The sequence below is a fragment of the Calidris pugnax genome, unplaced genomic scaffold, assembly GCF_001431845.1.
Source record: "Calidris pugnax isolate Ruff unplaced genomic scaffold, ASM143184v1 scaffold326, whole genome shotgun sequence".
NCBI classification, from domain to species: domain Eukaryota; kingdom Metazoa; phylum Chordata; class Aves; order Charadriiformes; family Scolopacidae; genus Calidris; species Calidris pugnax.
Window position 1 is genome coordinate 380748 of NW_015091265.1, and position 23024 is coordinate 403771.

General features: G+C 37.5%; 1 protein-coding gene across 2 annotated transcripts in view; it reads left to right on the forward strand.

Moving 5' to 3' along the window:
• MSH3 (mutS homolog 3) overlaps nucleotides 1-23024 on the forward strand; it is a 117379-nt gene that overhangs the window by 59988 nt on the left and 34367 nt on the right. Inside the window, exons 13-17 of one of the 2 annotated variants that reach the window (XM_014960527.1) lie at nucleotides 5383-5515; nucleotides 13913-14100; nucleotides 16827-16995; nucleotides 20461-20525; nucleotides 21811-21927. In XM_014960527.1, the coding sequence (XP_014816013.1) occupies nucleotides 5383-5515; nucleotides 13913-14100; nucleotides 16827-16995; nucleotides 20461-20525; nucleotides 21811-21927 (672 nt within the window). The remainder of the gene's footprint in view (nucleotides 1-5382; nucleotides 5516-13912; nucleotides 14101-16826; nucleotides 16996-20460; nucleotides 20526-21810; nucleotides 21928-23024) is intronic. The other variant, XM_014960528.1, reaches the window with a different exon arrangement.

Consider the following 23024-nt stretch of genomic DNA (forward strand, 5'->3'; position numbering starts at 1 on the left):
TTCATGTTTGCTATAGAAGCTAATGGTTCCTTTTTTTGGCACAAATAGCTGAACTACATTGTGTGTGAACATAAACAAAGTGTTTGATTACCATTTGCATATTTTATACATTTTTTTTAACAGATGTGAAGACAAAGTTTATAGTACTTGTGTATTGCTGTAAAGTATTTGAGATCAGTTCAGGAATATTGTCTTCTCATTGTTGCGTGTTTATTTAGGGGAAGGTTGAACCTCTCTGGCGGGATTTCAGATATCAGGAGTTTTGAGAGTAAATTACTCTATTTCTCCTGCGTATAGAAAACAAGTGAGCAAGTCCAAAAAGGTGTTACCTTTTTTTAGGTTTCACTTAAACTGCACTGTAGTAATTATGAAATAGTTGCCCGTGTATTTACTTTTTCATTGCAGCCAATACATAAAAGTCCAGCGGTCACAGCTCAATTTAACAATTCAGAATTTCGCATAAAGTTAGCCAGAGTCTAACTTAGCCACCTAAGTAAAAAAGTCAGAGAAAGACTGCTTATTTTTGTTTGCTTGTTTTTTTAAAAAGACATGTACATAGCTTTGCATTTTGACGGCCTTAATTGCTTGTTATGAAAGAGAGTGGTCTAAAGCAAAAAACACTCTGTACTACCTTAATCCACTCATACAAAGTCTTCATTTGTAAACAGTGCTCTGAAGGAAGGTCAAGAAAAAAGCAAAATGTTTAAGGGAGACAAAATATAAAGCAACAAAAGTTAGAACAGCCTTCACTTTGTGCTGTGTTTGAAAGTAGCCAGTATCAGATGAGTATGAAAACAGGGCCACTGGGTCCTGTTAACTCCCCAGAACACTGTCCCAGCTTCCAGCAGTTTGCAGTTCAGGGATTTCCTCAGGCACAACTGATACCCATGTGTATCTTGTGTTTTCCCAATGTTTGAGTAATACATTTTCTTTCTTTGAAATGCTGTAGTTAGGCAGGAGGCTGCTAGGCTTTGGTCTAGGTAATAAAGTTCATGGAAAGCAACATTTGTTGTTTCATACCCTTTATTATTTTTTTTTTCACATGAATTCTTGTGACTTCTAGTTTTACGTATTGCTGTGGTTTCTAAACAGATAGAATAAAATGAATTTCAATTTTATGCATTCACTGTGTTTGAACTATGTCCTTACCATGATGAATGATCTCATATTTCATGAGTTTATTATTAAAGAGGTTAAGAGTTTTCTGATAAATTTGTATTTATTTTATAAAAGTAAAACCTTGTATGACTGAAAATTTTCTGCAATTCTTATATAGCAGTTACGTTATCCATTTTCATCTGATTTAAATCTAATGACATCTTATCACATCTAAAAATGTTAGCTTTGCTTCGCTCTGTGAGAGATCAGTGTATCTGTTAGCACAGTAGCAACCAGCAATCCTATTTAGATTGTTAAAATGTTCAGTTGTTAATTCAGTGCAGTGCATTTGTATCTGCAGCCTTCTGCTTTGTCAAAATAAATTTTAGTTCAGGATTCAAATATTTTCGTATTTGCTAATTTTCTGTATTGTTCACATATCTGGCAGCAGAATAATATAGGGGAGTATCTCATGATTTAATATCAAGTAATTCTTTTAAATTACTAGGAGAAAAATTCTGCAGTTAGATTTTGTTATGTTTAAATACATTGCAAAGTGATTTTAGTAATGTATAAGTGATGCTATTCTTAAATGGAGAGTATGGCAGAAGTAAAGGTATTGCTTTTAGTCAACTGTCTTTTACGTTACTTCACAGCAGATTGTTTGGAAAATTGAATAGACGCTGACATGGTTTATAGAGGTGGGAAAGAATAGGCTAATAATGCACATAAATAGAGAATGAGGTAGTAGCCAGTTTATAAAATGTAAAACAGTTTCTTAGCATAAGCTGTTGAGTTTCTTTGTATAATGTTAGATTCAGATTTTCTAATGGTGAAATTTTTTTCCGGATCATGCAGAGATTAGAAACCCCAAACTGCATAAAATATGCTGAATAACTGTGCAGTGCAGAACAAATTTCTTTTGCGATGGTTTAACAAGTGATCAGGATAATATATTAGTGCTCAACAACATGTTTATTAGTTTAAGTATAAATATTTAAAGTTTAAAAGCATACCTTGAAATGCATCATCTGGCTGTTTTTATCATATCTCTTCCCTGTCCTTCCTTCCTCATACACATGAAGTTTTACATAATTCTTCCCTGTACTTTCTGGCTTTTGAAATAGGACTCCCACTATTTTTTGTTTTCAGGTGGAAAAAATGGGTCATTTGGTACTGGATGCTGTTTTCCTGACCCTTTCTTATTTGCAGGATTAAAGCAGAAAAAGTGTATGGATGCTTAGTTTTAGATTACCGGAGCTACAGTAACATAGCCATATGTGAGGATGATTAAAGTGCAGATTAAGCTTTGAAGGGAGGAGTTTTTTGAATATCTGCATCTATTTTACATATTACTGTATGTTTTCAATTAGCCACATAGATATAATCATGCTGTTTAAATTAAGTGACAGTATTCTGGAACAGAATTCTGCTGCTTACCCGTGCTTTTTATAATAAAAATACAGATTATTTTCTTCTTTAAAATACATGTGTTTATAATTTAATAGTTCATTACTCCTTCACATAGTGTTCCAGGGTCTCAAGTACAGCACATTTTAATAATTCTCCATGAAAATGTAATTGTGACTGATGATCCTGACCTTTCAGAATTTGTGTAACTTCGTCTAGCCTCAAACCTGTGTACTCAGGGTATTTTATTACTTTGTCACTGATATTAACACTTCTCAATTTCCCTTCCATTATCCAGCTGTAGTTCAGAGTGCCTCACTAATTGATGTATAAAGCTTAAATCTCTGCTGCCTTGAATACACTGCGTGGATGGCAACAGCTTGCTCTTTGGTTATTTGGTTGCATAACTTTTAGTAACCCTGCCAGTGTGCACCAGATAGGGGATTGTGTCTCTCAAGGATCAGATTTAAAGCTTGGATGTGTTCTGTGCTGAAAGCAGCCCCTGTAAGTCTGAGCAGTTGCACCAGCAGTAGCTGCCGTCTGCTGCCGTTGCTTGCAGGTTGCCCGGCTGCCCAGAGGAACAGGAGAAATGTTTAATTTGGTGCATTTGGAGTGGAATGGTGGTGGGGAAGAAGAAGGTGCTCTTGTGACCTGCAACGGGGCTGCTAAGCAGAGCCTACAAAGTCTGACATTTCTCTTTTCCTCAGGGCTGGGAAAAAGTAATCTTTGAGGACAGTGGAGTATTTTGGGTGCTGTGGTGTGATTTGATAGTCTGCTGTCCAGTTCAGAGATCACCGAGTGAGTTCCCAAGGTGCCCGGGCTCATGACAGCAGAGAGCCTGTCCCTAGTGTGTATGGTGGCTGTGGAGGAGTGCATCTGCCTCTGCTCCAGGTAGATGGTGGCAGCTGGGTCACCACTGCAAATCCTGGCGTTGTTCTGCCAAGGCTGTTCCACCAGGCTGCTCTGGGGATGAATATGTGTCATTTGTGACAGATGAGGGGATGGCTTTACTGTTTTAGTATAAAGCAGTATGTCACTGAAAAAATCCTGGCACTTAAATGCCATTAGATTTATGTGTATCCCAGTGCACATCCAGTCACGACGTTCTCTCTTTCACATGCAGTGTAATAAAATTTCAAGGACTCTCAGATTTAGCTGTCTTCAGGGCCAGAGGCCTCTGACTGCCAGTCTGTTGTAACGTCTGCAACCTGTGGAGCTGCCTAATTTAGTTGGTTTCATCCTGGATAGTATTTGTTAGCAGCTACAGTGGCAAGTGGCACAGCAGATCTTCAAAAAAAGCTGTGAGCGAGACAGGCAGTCTCTCCCAAAATCTTACATTTTGGTCGCGTCCTTACTTTTTATCCCTCTGTGCTGGCAGAGCTCTCAGCATCTCGCTGGTCGGTGAGAAGAGATGTGGGCTGGGCTGAATTTGCCTTGCATACACTTGGCTGGTGTATGAAGTGTACGTACCAAGGGATTGAAAGGGACTGCTTTCTTCCTAACCTGCAAGGACACATGCACAGCAAGCAGTGTGGGAATTTTTGAGCTTTCTTGTCTCCGGAGGAGAATGTTGTAACGAGGCTTAGTTGCTGTTCTGGGAGAAAACACAAGGATTTTAAAATAAGCACTGGGATGTCTTGAGGATTTTTAAAGTTTCTTGGAGCGTTATGTTTCTGATTCAGCCTTACTTGCCAGAAACTTTCCAAATGCCAGCTAAAGCCTTCCAGCGTGCTGGTACCCACAGACTGTGCCCAGCAGCACATTGGTGGGGGACTCTTGGGAAACATGATCTGAAACAGATGTTTTTTGATGTGAAGCTTCAGCAAATCCTAGCATAGCTTTCACCTAGTTGACTCTTATTTTGTACTGCACACAGTTCCCTGGGACGTAAAGCCTGAGCATGGAAAAGCTACATTCGGAGGAATTGTGCTGTTCAGCTTTGACACATCTCTTTCACTGTTGTCTTACAGTGAGCACACTACCTTTTGCTCTGCTTCCTTTGGGCTGTATGCATCCTTAATCTCAGTCTTTTCGTAGAAAGCCGCATTGAGGCAATTTCATTGCCCAAAAAGCAGAAGTGGAGTTTACCTCAGCTCTGCAATCTACAGCCCGTTCATGGATGTATCAGAAGTTGTAGCTGTGCCATTAGCAGCAATGTAAATCGAGGTGAACCTTGACTGTAGGTTGTCCATTTTAAAGCTTTTTTCTGACAATGGTGTAAGAATATGTTTGTTTGGAAGATGCTAATAACTATAGTATTGTTTCTTTGTGTAAAAAAAAAAATATGTTTCCACGTTGATTGACTTCGGTCCTGAAATACAGAGATTCGTGTTACAGGCTATGGAAAAAAAAAGAAAAAAGAAAAAATGAGCCAAACCCCAAATATGGTTCTGATTCATGTAATTACCAATTGCTGATCTGGGTCAAAAGCAGAGGGTCAAAATGGTAACCAATATTTATACCCTGTTGGAATAAAGTATTCTACACAGAGTTCAAATGTAAACTCACCGTCCCCAAATTACTTTAGGGTTAGATATTCAGGATTCAGTGTTGCTCATATTATGTACCACTAGGAGAGCATGTACACATGAGCACTGAAGTGTGTATTTGGCTGTTTTGAGCATAGAGAGGGCATAATAAGCTTATATCCAGGGTCTTGTTTGCAGCTTGAATGAATGCCCAAGATTCTCCATGTTTCTTAATTCTGCTACTTACCTGTTCATGAGAATGTGGCCATAGTCAAAGTTTAAAAAAAAAAAAACAACAAAAAAACCACCACCAAAACAAACCAAAGGAAAAAGTTCACTAGCTATATGCCTTCCCCTCAAGGAAACACAAGTTTTATTTATTGATCTTCTTATTATTCTTTTACAGTGAAATAAATGCCCGGCTTGATGCTGTGTCTGAAATTCTGATGTCAGAATCCAGTGTGTTTGGTCAGATTCGAAATCTGCTTTGTAAGCTGCCAGATATACAGAGAGGCCTCTGCAGTGTTTTTCACAAAAAGGTATACCCATAATTACTCTAATGTATTGTTTTCTAGGTGGTGTGATTCTGTCTTAATGTACTTCCATAGTTTTTACATACTTGTTTAAAAATATTTTCTTTTCAACAAGACTGAGGCTGAAATAATAAAGGGATGTAACTTTATAAAAGTTATTTTTACCTTACAGTAGAATCTTATTTTATCTGTTATCAGTGATATGCTGATAAAAGAAATATCTGAATAGGGTTCCAGAATATACACATTACATTGCTAATGCTAACAGGAAAAACATCTACAGTATTCATGACTTAGTGGCTGGATTCAGTGGGATCGGATAGTGCAATAGGTCCTTGTGCCTTAAACTATTTCCCTTTAAAACAATGCATTGCATTCTGTATGCTTATTTAAAATCAGACTTGCAACTCACTTGGCTGTAGTTACCTGTTTTCAAATGAATGTTAATTTGTTTATAAATTCTGTAATTTGGATCTCACTTGCACATTTTAATAAGAATTGCTTGTAATGAGACACTGACAATTCTTAGTTGAAGCAGATAAATGTGCTAATAGCACCTGTGCAGTACTTCATGTTCTTTTATTTCACCGTTATATTTAGAGGTTTTGACAGTTTGTTTTAGATAAAGGAATAGGTGGGTAGGACAACAAAGCTGTAATTTCTTTGGATGGTACAGCACAAAGGTTTCCTCTCTCTGAAAATCTGAAACAGTTCTTGTATAGTTTTTAAAGCCCTAATGTGTTGCAGTGTTAGGCACATGGAAAGACTTGTATATTTAGATGAATGGATATAGAGGTCCAGCCATGGTGTGATATGAAAACAGGGAGTGGGCACCAACTTCCCCATCCTCTAAAATGTACAGTACCCACATGATACAATTGTTCTTTTAAAAGAACTGCCCAGAAATTAGATAATTCACTCCTTAATGGCTTTAAGTCATTTCAGGTTGAGTGGTATGTAATAAGGTTTGTAGGGATACATCTGAATTTCACAGCATCCTGGCAATCCTCCACTGCTATCCTGTGCTTCCTTTATTTCTTTTTTTTAATTTTATTTTATTGTACTAGGCTATGTCTGTTTCCTCAAGTATCCCTTCCTGCTTATCTTCTCAGCTTTAAAGCTGGCATTTAGGTGGAACCATGCAGAGGCCCTGGATTTTCATGTGACTTTTGGAATGAGGTGACAGTGTAGTTTGTCTTAACAACAGCCACTGTAGCATGAAGATATGTTTAGTGGATCTCAACAACATATATTGGAAAGAAGTTGCAGTAGAGGGGAAGTGCTCCACCAGAATCCTTAAGAAGGGTAAATGGAGGGGAAAATCCAAGCACACGCTCTTCCTTTGATGAATTAGCTTCCTTTAGTAAAAATCTAGTTTGCCATCCTAGTTTGCAGAACGCTGTGAAGAGCGTCCAAAGCAATGAAGATCTTGAGGACTTTGTGGAGATCACAGTGTCCCTGAAAGACAGGGTCTGTTTTGAATAAAGAATCAAAAGCAGTCTCTGGGAAATGGTCTGCAGTCTAGACAGACAGTGAATATGGAGACTGAAGAAAGGTCCCTGCAAAGCAGATATATCTTCAGGAACACAGACTAACTGGTTTTAATGAATTTTTTTCAGAATATCCAGTAAATGCTGCCATTTCAGTTCCCACTAGGAGCCTTTCCAGTTCTGTTAACTCCAGATGTCCATCTCCCACATGCTCAAAATGAGGTTCCCTGCAATTTCATTCCCTTTAAGGCTTCCAAAACTCTGAGTGGAGCTCACTGTTGGCTTAACTAAAGGAATATCCTGCAATGCAGGCTTGTTAATTCAGTGTCAGCTGCAGGAAAAATGGGTAATTGTGACAAGTATTTCATCATTCAGGCCCTTTAAATTTTAGTGATGTTAGTACCAAGGAGGTATGTTTCATGAAGGGAGACCTCTAAAGTGCACAGAGGTGGCTGGATTGTCTCAGTCATTCCAAACATCTTTCCTTCAGATCAACCACTGCAGAACTTTTATTGTGCAATGCACTTTGCACCAGTAACCTCTCGAGGAGACAGGAAAAAAAATAAGGCGAAACAGTGCTGTGTTGTGGAACTGATTTTGCAAGGCAAAGCATCCTTATAGGAACTCTTCCAGTAAATAACATCATTGTATATTTTCCTGGTCTAACTGTTAATACTTTTTTACTAAGTCTGCTAGCATCATAGAAATTCCCAGTTGTTAATCTGACCCCCCACAAATTCTCATTATCCCAAACCCAAACCACCAAAACCCATTGCTCATTTCCCCCCAGGTAGGAGCAATTTGGAATGAAAACAGCATTCTTCTACTGGGAATTAGATATTACCTTGGAGATCATATTACTACCTCCGAGTTTGGCCCAGACTAGTAAAGGACTATGGGAATGGTTAAGGAGACAAGAACAACGTTCCTGTTGCTATGGAGAGTGGAATTAATTCCAGGACTGGTTGTTCTTCTCAGCTCCTGCAGCTCCAGCACCTGACATCTTGCCAGACAGAAACACTGTCAACAGCAGAATGGCCTCACCCTTCTCTATGGCAAGGAAAGGATGTCTGGAGATGAACCATTTGAAGACTTCTTGGTAGCATTCAGGGGTTGACTTCAAAAGGAGACGAAGAGACAGGGAATTGTCAAGAGTTTTGTCTAACGGGTGCCTGGAGCTAATGCAGAATTAGATCTTGCTGGGCAGCACATTGGCTCAGTGGTTTCAATACCCAGTTTAGCCATGCCTTCTAGCCTCTGGTGAGAGCCAGCAAATAACAGAATAAAATTTAGGCCACATACATTTCCCTTTGTGATCTGCATTTCAGGACAGTGGGAAATATGAATGGCAGGACCTTTTTTGGTCTCAGTTGAAGTGATGACTGGTCAGCCTTGCCTTAGAGTGCACAGAATGGCAAGAGAGCAGTCAGAGACCCGTGTTTGAGTAAGTCTAAAAACCAGTACAGAGTAAACATGCCATCAGTACTTTTACAAATGTGTCCTGCAGAGCCATCCTGATGATGCTTGCTGGTTTCATGCCCAGTTTCATGCAGTGTGTTTCAGAAGATAAATATACAGTCTTGATCCATGAATGTTTATCTTGTTTGTACCCTTTGCTCAATAAACATTATTTTTTGACTAAAGCTCAGTCACCAAAGTGGACAGGAATCATCATAACAAATGATCATTGAATTTACAGATCACATTAAAGTAAAGCAGTTTTACTGAACTCCCACACAAGGAGTGAGGTCAATAATCAGACTTTAGCGGGACGTGTAGTAAAATGTCATTTCAGTTTGTTCTGCTCCTAACTTCAGCCATAGGCTCTCCCTCATTCAGAGTTCCTCACAAGTTGCTGCACTTGGGAAAACCCGTTCCATTCTCAATCACTCCCTGAAACTTTGCTGCCCACTTACCATTCTGCTCACCTGTGCAGAATAAAGCAGGCAGTTGCTATAAGGTGGATATTTGTTGTATTTCTGATTTTTTTTTCTCTTATGAAATCAATACCTGTTATATATGCTTAAGGAATTAGTTGCTGTTTGTATAGAATGTTTAAAACAAATTCTCCCCATAGCATAATATATTATTCACTTCAGCTAACATGTATCTTAATTTTTTCTCATTTTTTCTTCTATGATAGCAGTATGCACATCTTGCATATACTAGTAATTTTTAAAGAATTTACATCACAGATATTTTTAGATTTATAACATTAAATGCTAATTTGATCAAATTGTTTCCTGTTAAGCTGATTAATGTAAATAGCATCATAACACGGGGACATAGTAACTTTGAAATGAAATACTTCGTTTTTCCTACTATGCTCACTATACTAAAAAAATAAAGGTAGTTATTACAGTTGGAAAGGACTGATAAACGTATGCTGCATTTCAACTTCCTTTTTTTTTTTAATTGAAATGCTTTTTACTTGCAGTGGTCAATGGCTGACAGCTGTGGGTCTCTGTGGCTCCCTTTTACATCTGTTGGAAACAATTTCACTAATGCAAACAAGGCTAAATTGTTTTCAGTGTTGTTGTTGAAAGGGTGTTAGACCTGGCTTACCGCTGTGCATCTTTCATGCATGCTTTCTGGTGGCAGCCATACCATTTCAGTACGGTTTAATAAACTGCTGGTTGAAACCATTGTTTGGTATCACTGTCAACTCTGAGGTTATTTTTCTAGTGCCAGAGAAGATGTAGCATTCTTTGACAGCATTTCAAAATTAGACTTGAAAAATAGCATTGAATGAGCTTGTGAGAATCTTTTGTGAATGCAAGACTATTAACTGCTTTATGTAAAACATTTTTACTGTATTTTAAAAGCTTCTAATTTATAACACAGTTATAGATCTTTTGTAAGGTTATTTAGGATTTGAATGTTCCACTTGAATGTAGCCCAGCTTTTTGTAGTTATGCATCTGTTTCAAGTTATCTGTTTGCTTAGTAAATAATTTCTGCAGTGGAGCCATTAAATTTTAAATGCAAAGTCCTGCAGTGTTACTAAAATCAAGCCAGGGGAAACAGTAATACTCGAATAAGCACAAAAGTTCGCCTTCTTTCTTGTGAGTGTTGTGTTTAACAAAGTTGTTTGCAGTAAAGTGTAACTTCCCGTTCTCCAAAGGTACTGTAGGCTGTAGCTCACAGTAGAATCAAATAGGTTTTAACTCAGAAGATGACTGTTACAGTGTGTAGGCTATAAAAGCTGCTGTGAGAAGCATGAGCATGTTCATTAAGCATCGTCTGAGAAATCTAATGATAACTTTCAGGTTGTTTGCAGTGTCTTTTGTACATGACGGAGTTTTTTCTTTTTTTATCCTGTTGATTCTTTTATAAGTAGCCTTACTTTGAAATATGACTTCCTCCCCTTAATGAAGCTTCACCTTCACCAGCCTCACCACCCTTATTGAAAAGCACCTCAGACAGGTGTTCTTATGTACATTAAAAATTCTTTCCTTTTCCCACCCTCGTATGGATAGTGTACCAGTTAAGTCCCTATTTGATTTCTTTTTTTTAAATAGCAATTAAAAAACAACAACAAAAAAAAATCCAAGAAACACCACCGGTTCAACTGATGTGTTTTTACTGTCCATATTTGCTCATTCTTCTTTTCTGGACATTGTTCTCCCATCAATCACTTAATGCTGTCTGTCAGGGACCTACTTTGCAGTTTCACATAGCAAGGGCTTCAGCCTTTGCTTCCTTCAGTACATTTTGTAGTCAAGGGAAGTCTTGCAGAATTTTATCCTTTATCTACATCAAGGTTGATGATGGTGATGCAATCAGTCATACTGTATTTGACTTTGAATCCAAGCCTGGATTTATCATTTGTTTAGACTTTCAGACCTGTCTTTTGTGCTTTGACTTCAAATGCCATTGACAGATTTACTGCTTTATTATTTTGTTTTATTTTGTTGTCAGAGCTTTTACAAGATAGAATAAGTAGATTCCAGATTATCAGAAAGATGTTGATAAATTGCAGCAAGGGGAACCAAAGTTTTCATGAGGCTGAATAATAGATTGTTTATGAGGAAATATTAAAAGATTATAGTTTAGTTAAACTGATGAATAAAGGGGAACAGAAGATTTAGAGATATTTGAAGGGTGTCAACAGCAAAGAGATGGTTGGTGTAATACAAAAGAGTAAAACTAGAGATACTGGGATTGCTGTATTGGAAGACAAATATCAGATAAAACTTTTACATTATGATATTTACTGCTTTATGGATTAGTTTCTGAAAGGAAGTGGTAAGCACATAGTTTCCTGCAATATAAGGGCCCGAGAACAGACAAAAAGAAAACTGATGCAGAAAAATGGAGCATTTGCAGGGAAACCACCTAATGAGTCTCTTCTGTCCCTAACTTCCATGGGTTTGAAATAAAAATGAACTTAGATTTTCCAGAAACATTCAGAATGTAATCCCTCTGGCCTTCCTGAGTGCCATAAAATATTATGGTTAAATTGCATATTCTTTAGTCAGTATCCACCAGCCTTGCCTGTTTGATAAGACACATTCAGCTCACAGCCCTGTTGTAGGTTTGTTAGAGAGTATCTAATAGATACTGGCTTTATGGTAAGTTGAGTTATATTTACTTACTCATGAACCCATCTTAAATGACCAGGAATTATTTTACTTCAATTTTCCCTTAATAGCCTTTATGATACAGCAAATCAGTGAACATAGCAATTAACCATATAAATCTTTCTAGCCTTATTGTTGTCAGTCACTTACAACTTCCAGTGCCTGTGGCTGATTGTTGGGGCTGCAGGTTTATGTGACTCTTTATTCTGTGTTTATACAGCATGGAAGCCACTCTTCCATCACTGGTGCCAGCAGGGATATGTATTTAATGAGAAGAGGGCTAAGGCCCTCTAGAGTGTACCTAAATTTATTTTTTATGGTTTTCAGAAGGTTGTATTTAGATGGCCTTCATGTTCTGAAGCAGTAGTAGACACTACAGGGCAAACTTACTTTAGGGTTTACATATGTGGGGAGGAAGAGAAAATGTTCCTTTCCAGCCCAGCATTTTTGTTTATACTTGATTCCAAGACTAGGTACAGAAATTATTTGGGAGAAATAACTACAGTGTAATAGATGAGAGAATTGTCTTACTTCTTGCATAAGGGTGTGGAAAGGAAAGAGAAAGAAAAATTTACCTCTGGGGAGAAATTGAAAGAAAATGATGACAAAATAAAAATGTAGATGTGTTTCATGAAATAGTGATTCACTGAAGCCTACATGATCTGTAATCAGTGTTGTACTGATCACTGCAAAATAATGACCAGAAATTAAATTCTAGACTGTACAGGAGAGAGAATACTCGCCCGGGTAGGAGAGAGAAAAAATGTAGGAAGAGAAGGGTGCGGCATACAAAGAATATTATAGTAGAAGCATGCGGTGTACTCTACTCCCTTCTTTGCATCCTCAGGTGAGGAACATAAACTGGTTTTCTCAATGTTGTCAGTTGACCAATGGGAGAAGTTCAGGAGACCAAAGAAGGAATATTTCTACAGATCAGTAAAATATGAAAAAATATCAGCATAATTATTTATGGACAACTTTTTTCAAACCTTCTGAAATGGAAATTTCCTGGAGTGACACTGAATTCAGCAGGGTTTGAAGGCATTTAAGTGTCTCATAGGACTGGATTTCCATTTGGTATGCAAATATGGTGTAGCACAAATGCAAACTGGTTTGAGGTAAAACAGACCAGCTTTCTGTTCAGTAATTTTACTTCTTAGCTAAGCCTGTTCTAACTCACTGAAAGTAACAGCATATTGTGCAGAAAAATGTTCTTTAAAGATAATTTCAGATTTGGTATTAGCTAATTTATAGGTGGGGCATGAGTACCTGGGGTGACTGAGAGTTGAGTGGGGCAACTGGGCGGAGGGGATTAGGAGTGTGCAGGAGGTAGATTGTTTTGTTAGAGATGTCAACTGCTTGCAAAACCTTGATTGCTAGTTCTCAAAAACAAGCTAAAGGTAACAAACCGTGATGACACTGAAGAGCATCTAGAATCAAGAGCATCTAGAATCTAACAGCAAAATATTTGAGCCGCATCAGAAGCAATATTAATGGTTAAAAAAGGAGGAGAGAGGAATTTCTGTTTTCATAAGTCATTGCTTTTGGTGAGAAGCTGCTTTGAGGGAAGTGATACGCTCCTACTCTGTGGATATCATGAAGCAAGCTCTGAAAGCACTGTGTGCTATTGGCTTCAGTCTGGGAGATTCCCTCTTGATGGTGCCCTGGCTAGCTGCCATAAAGAGATAGAAAAACCTCTTTCGTAACTCTAGTGAGGAGAGGATGAAAGACAAAGTCTGGGTTCGCCTTCTTACCACATAGACCTGGGAGTAACCAGCCAGAGGCTGAAGCTGGCAATAGCTACAAGCAATTTAAGCAGGAACTGCTGGCTTTCTCTTTCTGTGTTTCTTTATTTTTCTTTCCTCCTTTCTTTTCTTTTCTGTGTTCTTATTTCAAAACTCTCCCTCTCTGTTCCTGACCTTGTCTTTCCAAGCCCTCCCTTGCCAAAACAGCAGCCTGGGGATTCAGATAACATAGGTGTACAAGCCCATATGGACAAGTTTTGGTACTCATAAAATTAATCAACCTGCTTTTTTTGCTGTCTGCACATTATTAGCACATTTTTCTGCTCTTTGTCTATTGCATGGGTGTTACACATCTCCCTCCAGCAACAAGTAATAACAGAGATCAGCTCTTGACTGATTGCCATTGACAATGGTTAAAAAATTAGTATGCTCTATTAACCTTGTGAATGTGATAAGATTATGCAGTTGTGTTACAGTCCATACGTTTTAACTGTATTTTGCCTCATTTTCAAAATTAAAAACAACCTGTAAGATTTAATGAAAATATAATACATTCTAATGACTTAGACATTGCTTCCTCTCTCAGTGCTCAACCCAAGAGTTTTTCTTGATAGTCAGCACCCTGTCTCGTCTGGAGTTTGAAATTCAGGCTCTTGTTCCAGTCATTCATTCTCATGTGAAAAGTCCTCTACTGCAAAATGCACTGCTGGAAATCCCAGATCTCCTCTCCCCAGTAAAACATTATTTGAAGATCCTTAATGAAGAAGCAGCCAAGTAAGTAGAGAAAATAGATGACTCTTCTGTGCCTTATAGGCTTTCTGACTTAAATATATTCAGTTATTTGAATTATGCATCTTGTTTAATACACCTTATTTTTATATTTTTTTGTATTTATGTATGTACAGGTGGCTTACAGTTAAAGCAGAGCTTGTTATTTTCTAGAGTTTATATTCTTTTTTAAAGTTAAAATAGGCAAGCAAGTATTTTGCCTAGTGGGTGTCTGCCTCAGGCTGAATAATTTTTTGAAAGCTTTTAAGTTGTTTTGGAGAATGAATTTAAAGCAAAATATGTTTTGCTTAAGTTACTTTGTTTAACAACTTCTAAATTATTTTTTTAAGTAGAGAAACTTCCCTTTGAAGAAAGTCTTGACCTTTAGCAGAGTGGCTGCTCTGCTCTCGGGAATATGCCTTTTACTATTTTTGTGAAAATTCATCAAAGCTTCGACTACCCCCCCATCCCATAAAAAAATAAATCTGTTTACATGCTCCTAATGACAGAAAATCTGAAGCTTAATAGTTCTGAAGATTACATGTTGCCTGTGTGATCTATACCCCCTCAGAGTATTTCTGGGGTTAGTGCCCTGTTCATGGACTCCCTCTAAAGAATGACTAAATGAGCACCTACCTCAGGCTTTCGTTGTGATCAGGCTTTTGCCTGCAGTTGCCTCCCTGCAGTCTTGGAGAGGTGAGCTGAAGGTATGGAGACTGCCTGCCCTTTTTGGTCTTAATTCTGTCCTTCGTTGGTCCAAGAAAAAAAATGGTAGACAAAGGAAGAAGATGCTAAATTGGAATGAGTACGCATTATAAGGGAGAGTGCCTTTAAATAATGTGTTGTGTACTACTTCTTCTGAAGAACTGATGCCTCCGTTGTTACCCCTAGATCCTGATTTTAAGCACATTTTTTTTTAATCCAATTATAGTTGTGGCAGGTTATGACAAATGTGGTTGGTTTCTTTTCTGTCACTGTGTTGATGATGTGTATAGTATTACACAAAAATTAAGATACAATAGTATTAGTAGAAGATGCCATAATTGATCAGCAGAATGCATATATTCCATTTGCATTCCAGACAACTAAAATGACATATTTTGGCCTTTATGTATCTCAGACTTGTGTGGCTATATTATTTGTACTCAAGAACCTTTCCTTGAAATCATGATGACTACTCAAATACATATACGCACACATACACACACAGTTGTGCACACATATGTATACTGCATCATGTGTTCATTTTATTGTGTGGTGTGGATAAAATCCTGTAGTTGTTTTCAAAAGTATCCCTCTGCTTCAGGGGAGTTCGAGAGTTTTGGATTTTGTGGGTTTTTTTTAAACTGCCAACTTTTAAATTTTCAGTACCACATAGCAGTGACAGTCTTCACAGTCAGCTGCTGGCTACTAGCAATCTTTTTTCCCTTGCATTCCCATGGAAACAGGTCTAATTAGCACAACATCGTTTCTAAAAATTAGTATTGTATTTTTAAATGGCATCTTTACTGTCACTTATATAATAACTATGTCCATGTAATGCAAAATCGAAGCACAGCTTTGTGTTTCCTGTCTGGTCACTGGCTCGTTTTAGTTTCATTCTTAGGCAAAGGGATATCGGATTAAGTTGTATATTAGACTTTTTATTACTTCTATGTTTTATTATTTTCAGTTTGCTGATTACTTCCTCTCCAAATATTAGATTTCAGGGTAATTATGTAATTAACCGGTACAGTTTTGTATTTGCTGTAAAATACAAATGTATATTTCAATTAATTTAGCGCTGGTTGCACTAATTTCTAATGTTTGCCCAATACTTACTAAGTTATTTTTTTTAATGTTTGATGGCAACTATATTTTAACAGCTTGTTCAGCTTCCCAATTTAAAACATTTGAATGGCATTGTCTGTTTCAGGTTTCAAGCCTGAGCTGAGATAGTGCAGCCAAAACAATTCTGTCATTTTCTGACATTGAGACTAGAAAAGAGCATTGTTATGCATGTATTAAAAAATGCTCTGGTTAATCTTTTCTTGAGAAAAGAAGGAAGCTACTCTGAAGAACTCCTGATGACATTCTGCTTTGATGAAAGCCTTGTGGGAGGCATTCTTCTTTGCAATCCTCATGAAAATCTGCCCAAATTTGGCCAAATTATAAATATGTCAAAAATCTGTGTTCATATTGTACAGAAATTATCTAGAGCTTCACATTTAATCATGATGATGATGTTGTTGGCACTTGGTGTGCTCCAGCAATTGCAGCAATTGCATTCCAAAATTATGGATTGAGACAGAATAGAATGATCTTTCTTGTGCTTTTCTTGCTCTGCTCAACCAAGGGGGACCAGACAGAAAGCTGCAAGATGCACGTTCAGAGACAACAAAAAACCCCCAACTCAGCAGGGCTTGATGTGGAAGAATGAGCATAGTGTGATAGAGTAGAAAAAAAACAGGAATAGATTGGTTTTGAATACTTTGGGAGGGGAAGGGGGGCTATCTTTGTGTAGTCTCTTAGGTTTCATATGCAAAGTTCCTTTCTATTTATATAGTGCGTGTGGCAACTTCTGGTATATGTGCTGTACTATGACCAAGTAACAGAAAAGCTGTATTTAGAGGGGAATAAAGCTAGTGTTAAAACAAACTAGAGTAAAAAATGAAAATATGGATGCAGCCAATAGAATCATGGAACATGTCTTTGGTTTCACAGTTATTTTATCTTCTGCTTCTTATGGATAGGACTGGAGATAAAACTCAACTGTTCAAGGACCTTACAGACTTTCCTATCATCAGAAAGAAAAAGGAGGAGATCCTGGATGTGCTTTCTAAAATCCAGTTGCATCTGCCGGACATTCGTAAACAAATTAGGAATCCTTCTGCAGAGTATGTTACAGTTTCTGGTCAAGAGGTAATATGGTATCTGTTATGTATGACTGTACTCTTAGCTTGTCTAGAAAATAGCTTAAAAGTTAGGCGTAACTAGAAGAACTCTCTTCATTTTGTATAATATTTGATGAGGTCATTTGACCATAATCTTTTGTACAGCTTTAAAGAACAGTTTTGTGACAACGTCACTTTTTTATTTGTTAAGTCAATTACATCAGTGATTTAAATAATAAAAACACATTAGTGCGGTTGGATTTGGTTCAGTAATGCTTTGCTTTTCTGTGTATGTAAAAACACTTGCATAATACCAAGGTTAATTATGTGGCTATTAAGTGCTGAAATACTCTCAGAGAACCAGGAAGCACAGAATTAGGTTAATTTGAAGAATGGTAAAATGATTTGTAAGTAATGATTAAGACTGTAATTTGAAAGATGGGAGAGAAGAGGAACAGCATTAGAGAATGATAAACGTTATTTTAACTTTTAATTCTTAGAAACAGTTGTTACAGACTGAAGCTTTTGTTTGCTAGATGCTGTGCAAGTGTGGGCAGGCCATGCTCCAGCAAACTGAGAAGTTTGGTGCAAAAACAAAAAAAAAAGACAGCAGATCCTGCCGGATCTTGTAGGTAACTCAAAGGAGCAGTGAGGTTGGGAACTGAGAGTAGGGAAGCTGGGGAAAACTCCACAGAAAATTGGGAAATGAAAGGAGTTAGGAAACTGAGTAAGAGTTGCGAGTAAAAGAGATGAATCAGTGAGAACGGGAAGGTACGGAGGTGGAAGCAGCCCCCCATCACGTTGAGGACCTAGGAAGAAGGGCTCAAGAGACACAGCAGGAAGCAGGCAGGCAATGCTAAAAGTGAGAGAGGATGTGCAAAGGGATGAGTCAGAGAGAAAGCACCATTTGATAAAGAGCTCAGGTGGATATTTCTTTTGATGGTGAGGTTGAGAAGGGGAACGTGTGCCTGAAGAGTTGCGCAAGTTGTCAGCATGGATGTTGAAGTCCAAGAAGAAACATGGAAGAATGTGTTTGAGTATTGTGTGAGGAAGGGAAGAGCCAGGATTTGAAAAGTTTCTCTCAGAGAGGCTGATTTAAGAGTTGGAGGGTGACATGTGTGTGAAGGAACGGAGCAAAGAATTGATCAAAGAGAGGAGAGCATCTGAGGAAGCAGTCAGATGTGAACTGGACAGGCGAGTATCAGAAAGCACCAGTTATCATGCATACATTTAAGAGAGGAGGCCTTTGTTGCAGGGGACAGCTCAGAAGCCGTTGCAGACAAAAAGCAATCTTGTTAAATTCATGAAAGGAGCTGCAGAGGTTATGGATATCTGTTATATAATTACATCTGGTAGGAGTGTTCCAGAGACATCAGAAGAGGCCGTAGAGGAAGGATTAGAGAAGATGGTCAGTAAGGAAGGGAAAGACACTAAAGGAACTGATGTAACAGAAAGGGACTTGTAAGGGAGAAGCAAAGCATAAGCACAGTAAGAGTCTCTCTGAGTTCAGCTCTTTCTTCCTTGGATCAGTACAGTATATTCTTCTTATGTTGTTGTAGCACTCTGATAAATGTAATATTCAAACACTTCTTTGCAACAGATCTGGGCAAAAGCAGATTTATGGTTTGCTAGTTCTGGAAGAGAGAGAAGCTGCCAGGAAACTTTGTCTACATATATCCCCATTCTGAACATCTGTTCAGACAACAAGTGTTCTTGGAGAGGAAAATAATAATAATAATAAAAAAATAATCAAACTTCTTGCTCCTTCATGTGTGCCCACAAACCCATGATGACGAATACATGGTTAGATTTTCAGTCAGCCCACAGTTTATTAACTTCTGTTTCTTAAGTTCTTCTTAGGGTTCTGATGAAGATCCAGTTGACACACACCTTTTCCAAAATATGAGGTTACACCCATATCTATCTTATCTGTTGTTTCCAGACTGCTAATGTAATTCGCACTAAACAGGACAGAAAGCTGTCCAGATAGTGATAGCATTGTTATTTGTTTCAGGCAGGATTTAGAGAGAAATTACTACATTTGGCAAATGTTTGCTTCCTGCATGGCATAAGCAGTGCTTTGGGCCCAGTTTATTTAATTCTGCAGTTATTTATCTAACAGGGCTAAGAATTAAAGAATGAAAAAGCAAAGGCTTTTGTTGTTTTGAAGAAAATTGCAACCTCCCTGCTTGTTTCTCACTAGCCATGCAAACAAACCAGGCAATTGAACTGGCTGTGTTAATTTAGACTGTTCTGAGTTCACTTAGTCATCTAGCATAGACACAAATGTGGTATTATTTTCTGTCTTCCTTTTGTAAACACCGCTTATCTAATTGTTTTGAGGTGAGATTCAGATAAATGCCGTAATACCAGCACATCAGCAGCACCACTAGTGGAAGCAGCAGTTGGCTCATTTTCAAGCCTTTGCAGATCTCTGCTTGTACCTGTTTTCAGTCTTTTTGTCTCATACATATTACGCAATTTCAGAGTTCAGATACCAGATATTTTTGAGGTGTCTTAGGTAAATTAAGAACTAGTGCACTATGTCCTTGCTGGAGTCTTGTGCTCATGTTAGGATTATTCTTCTTGTTTGTACTTGAGGGTGATTGCTGACTATTCTGGTGAGGCGTGGAAGGTTTTATCTAAATCATACTAGCTGTAATGAAAAAGCTTTGTCTGATTGGAGACTTGTGGTTTTCTGTAAAGGTGATCAGATTCTGGGTTAATCTAATCTCTGCTAGAAATTAATTTTCCAGCTGAATTCTATTATTTGAGAATGCCTCAGTTCTTTGACATCCAGGACCTCAGGCTGGTGTTATAAAGATAACCGACATGAATCACATAAAATACTGCAATAAACACATCGTGTAAATTTCACTGCACTGAGCGACCCTCTTGCTATTACTGCTGGTTTCCCCTGTTCCTTCCTTTTCTGACCCCAAGTTGATCGAAACTTGAAGCAAGTAGATAGAGTGCTAGCATTTGGGATTTTGAGCTCTTGTCTGTGAAATGTTATAAGTAACTCTGGCTCAGCATGAATCACTGATCCCTAGGCAGGAAAGGCACATCTCACTGATAAGGAGTAGCCTCAACACAGGTAGTATGTAGTGTAGAGTCCATGTTAATGCTGAATTCTCTACAAGGCTTGGTCAGGATCAGGTACGCAAGATTTACTAGCTTTAGTCTGGTCTTGGCTTGATAAGAGAGGTGAGGAGAGCATGTTAGTGCAAGAACAGAGTGGCAGAGATGGGGCACCAACATGGTAGGGCACAAGGACAGCTCAGGGTAGGAGTCGCTTTTTCGGCAGAAAATCTATATATCATAACCCTCACTTCTGGGGGGAAAAAGAACATTAGCTTCTGGTCTGCTTGGTCTCTTCAGGCTGAATATAGTTTTCCTCTGATGCATACAGATTTCTTGATATATGATGACTGTGGTTCTATAGTCTTTAACTTCCCATAATATGTAATACGACATTTCTGCTTTATTTTAGTTTCTGATAGAAGTTAAGAATTCCCATAAATCATCTGTGCCATCTGACTGGGTTATGATTAATAGGTATGTAAAATGTTTTTGAAGTTTGTTCTATTGTAATATATAAGAAAAAAAATGTGGTATTTTAGTGTTAGAATTAATTGCATACACATTTTCATTGCTCCATGTGTGTGTCTGTGTTGTTTTTTGTTTTTTTTAAACCAACTAACCAAAATTGTTATGTTAATTTATTGCCAGAATAAGTTTTACTTAAAAGCAAACAAAACCATACAGGAAAACTGTAGTTCTTAAAACTTTCTTTTTTACATGATAGATCCTTAGTGCACAATATTACTTGCTTAATCTTTTGAAGTACATGTACTGGTATCAAAACTATGGTCTTGATTCAGTTGTGCTGTAGAGTGTAGATACAAATTTTTCATAAAATTTTGATTGGTCTTTATTCAGAAAGGTAAAGTAGCTGTGCAGATATCTGCGCATTTCAGTGAACACAATGTATTTAAGATGTTGTTTTACTTTTTCATACAGGTAAGCATTGTTTGCTTTGATACTTTGTGTTACTTAAGCGTGATTTTAGATAGTTCTGGATACTTTTTCCAGTAGGTGAAACAGAGATGGACTGAATTACATAGTTGGGTTTTTTCTTTCTAATAATTTGTTTTATTATTTAAACTGGTTGCAAACCTTAATGTTATAACATGTGAGCACAGACATCTCTCACCAGAAATAGGCATAATCACAGTGAACTGTGAAGTTCTGTTCACTTATGCAAGAATTCGGTATTTAAAGTGCACAGATTAGACAGAATTAAGATGGTGAAGAACAAATTACAGCTAATCAGGATTTTGTAAAAGAATGCCTGGGAATGCCAAAGTGAGTCCTTAATGAAAATACATAAATAAATAGCAAGTGCCCCAAATGGAAATTAGCATCCATGGAAGACAGTCCATATTTACTAAGTTTATTTCAGGCTTGTCATGGAGTCTTCCTCTTTAAATGCAATTTTTTTCTTGGAGTTCATTGTATATACAATCAGTTACAAAGAAGTGATCCATTTGTGCAGCTTATTGCTGAACAGAATTGTGTGAAATATACAAGTTTCAGTAATATGTGCTACCTTGTGAAAAACATTGTAAAAGCTTCTGAATGGGCAGTAGTCAATCACTTTATTCACAGTAAAGATCATTGGAATCAATACAGTTTGGTACAACAATAAAAGAACACTTTTTTTAATAGCCATTTTCAAGGCTCACAAGGAGTAAGAAAACTTGTCCAATTTTGCATGTAGATGGTGTAACTGATTGCTTAGTAATCTTGATTTCCTATTTGGCTTTTCTCTGTCTTCCAGCACAAAAGCTGTCAGCCGTTTCCACTCTCCTTTTATTATAGAAAATTACAGACATCTGAATCAGCTCCGGGAGCAGCTAGTCCTTGACTGCAGTGCTGAATGGCTAAATTTTTTAGAGTGAGTTTACAAAATAGAGTCAGTTTTCATCATTGTATTTTTATTTTTTTTTTTGCTATAAGAACATAAATAAAATGATGCTTATCTGAACATAAAAAAAATGATGCTTATCTTAGGGCGAAAAAAGAGTTGATAATTCAGTTATGTTGCCCACAACTTTAGATAGTCAATTAAAATACTGTTCTTCAATTTAAAGCGTTTGAAGTCAATACCTTTGCAGGTCCTGAGACCAGTAGTGATGTTTCTAGATTTTAAAATTCTGATGAAAATACACTATTAAATACATAAAGTGGCTCTCAAAATTTGAAAACTAGTATCACAGCATTAAGAACCTGAAAGTGTGACTGACTGTAAATGAGTGAATCTTAATCTAGTAGTTTAATTATTGAAGTACAATGTAAGTGAGGTGAAAAAAGAATTTATTGTACATGCTAACCAAGTTCACTTTTAATACTAACAGAAGTAGATTATGGCTTCACTGTTAAGTGTGCCGGTACTAAAAAAACCATAACAAATTAAGTCAATTGCAGAGTTACTTACAGGTTTTGAGTTGTGAATGTTCAGGGTGTTTGGGCAGCAGTAGCTTGGGTGAGTGCAATTCTCCATAGCCCTATTTTCTGAATGCTAACCCTGCAACTTGACTGAGTCTGTTTGCCAGAAAGTAGTAGGAGTGTTATTGTCCCTCACAACTGTCACTGAAGATCCATGTGTCTCACGTCAGAGTTTCATATGAAGTTATTTGACTGTTTAATCAAAGGGAGTTTAAAACAGGAGTTTAAAAAAAAAATTCTGAAACCTGTGAATACCTTTGATTTCTCAGGTGTCTGGTTATCAGTTGTTTTTTTTTCACTTCCATGAATTACAGACCCACTGAAATTGTTCCTTGTGTCATGCAATGATAATTGGCTCACTTGTGCTTTTTTTCCTGCTGCAAAAACTTAACAAGTTCCTTGTGAAATTGGCATCAGTTATGTCCAGTGAGGCAAGGTTTGCCTCCTAGTAGGAACCCAGCAATTCTGTAAATTTGGTAGAAACTAGAAAAACATTTCAGCTCACTCTTCTCTAGATGTGTTGCCTTTGCAGTACTGTTAAAATAG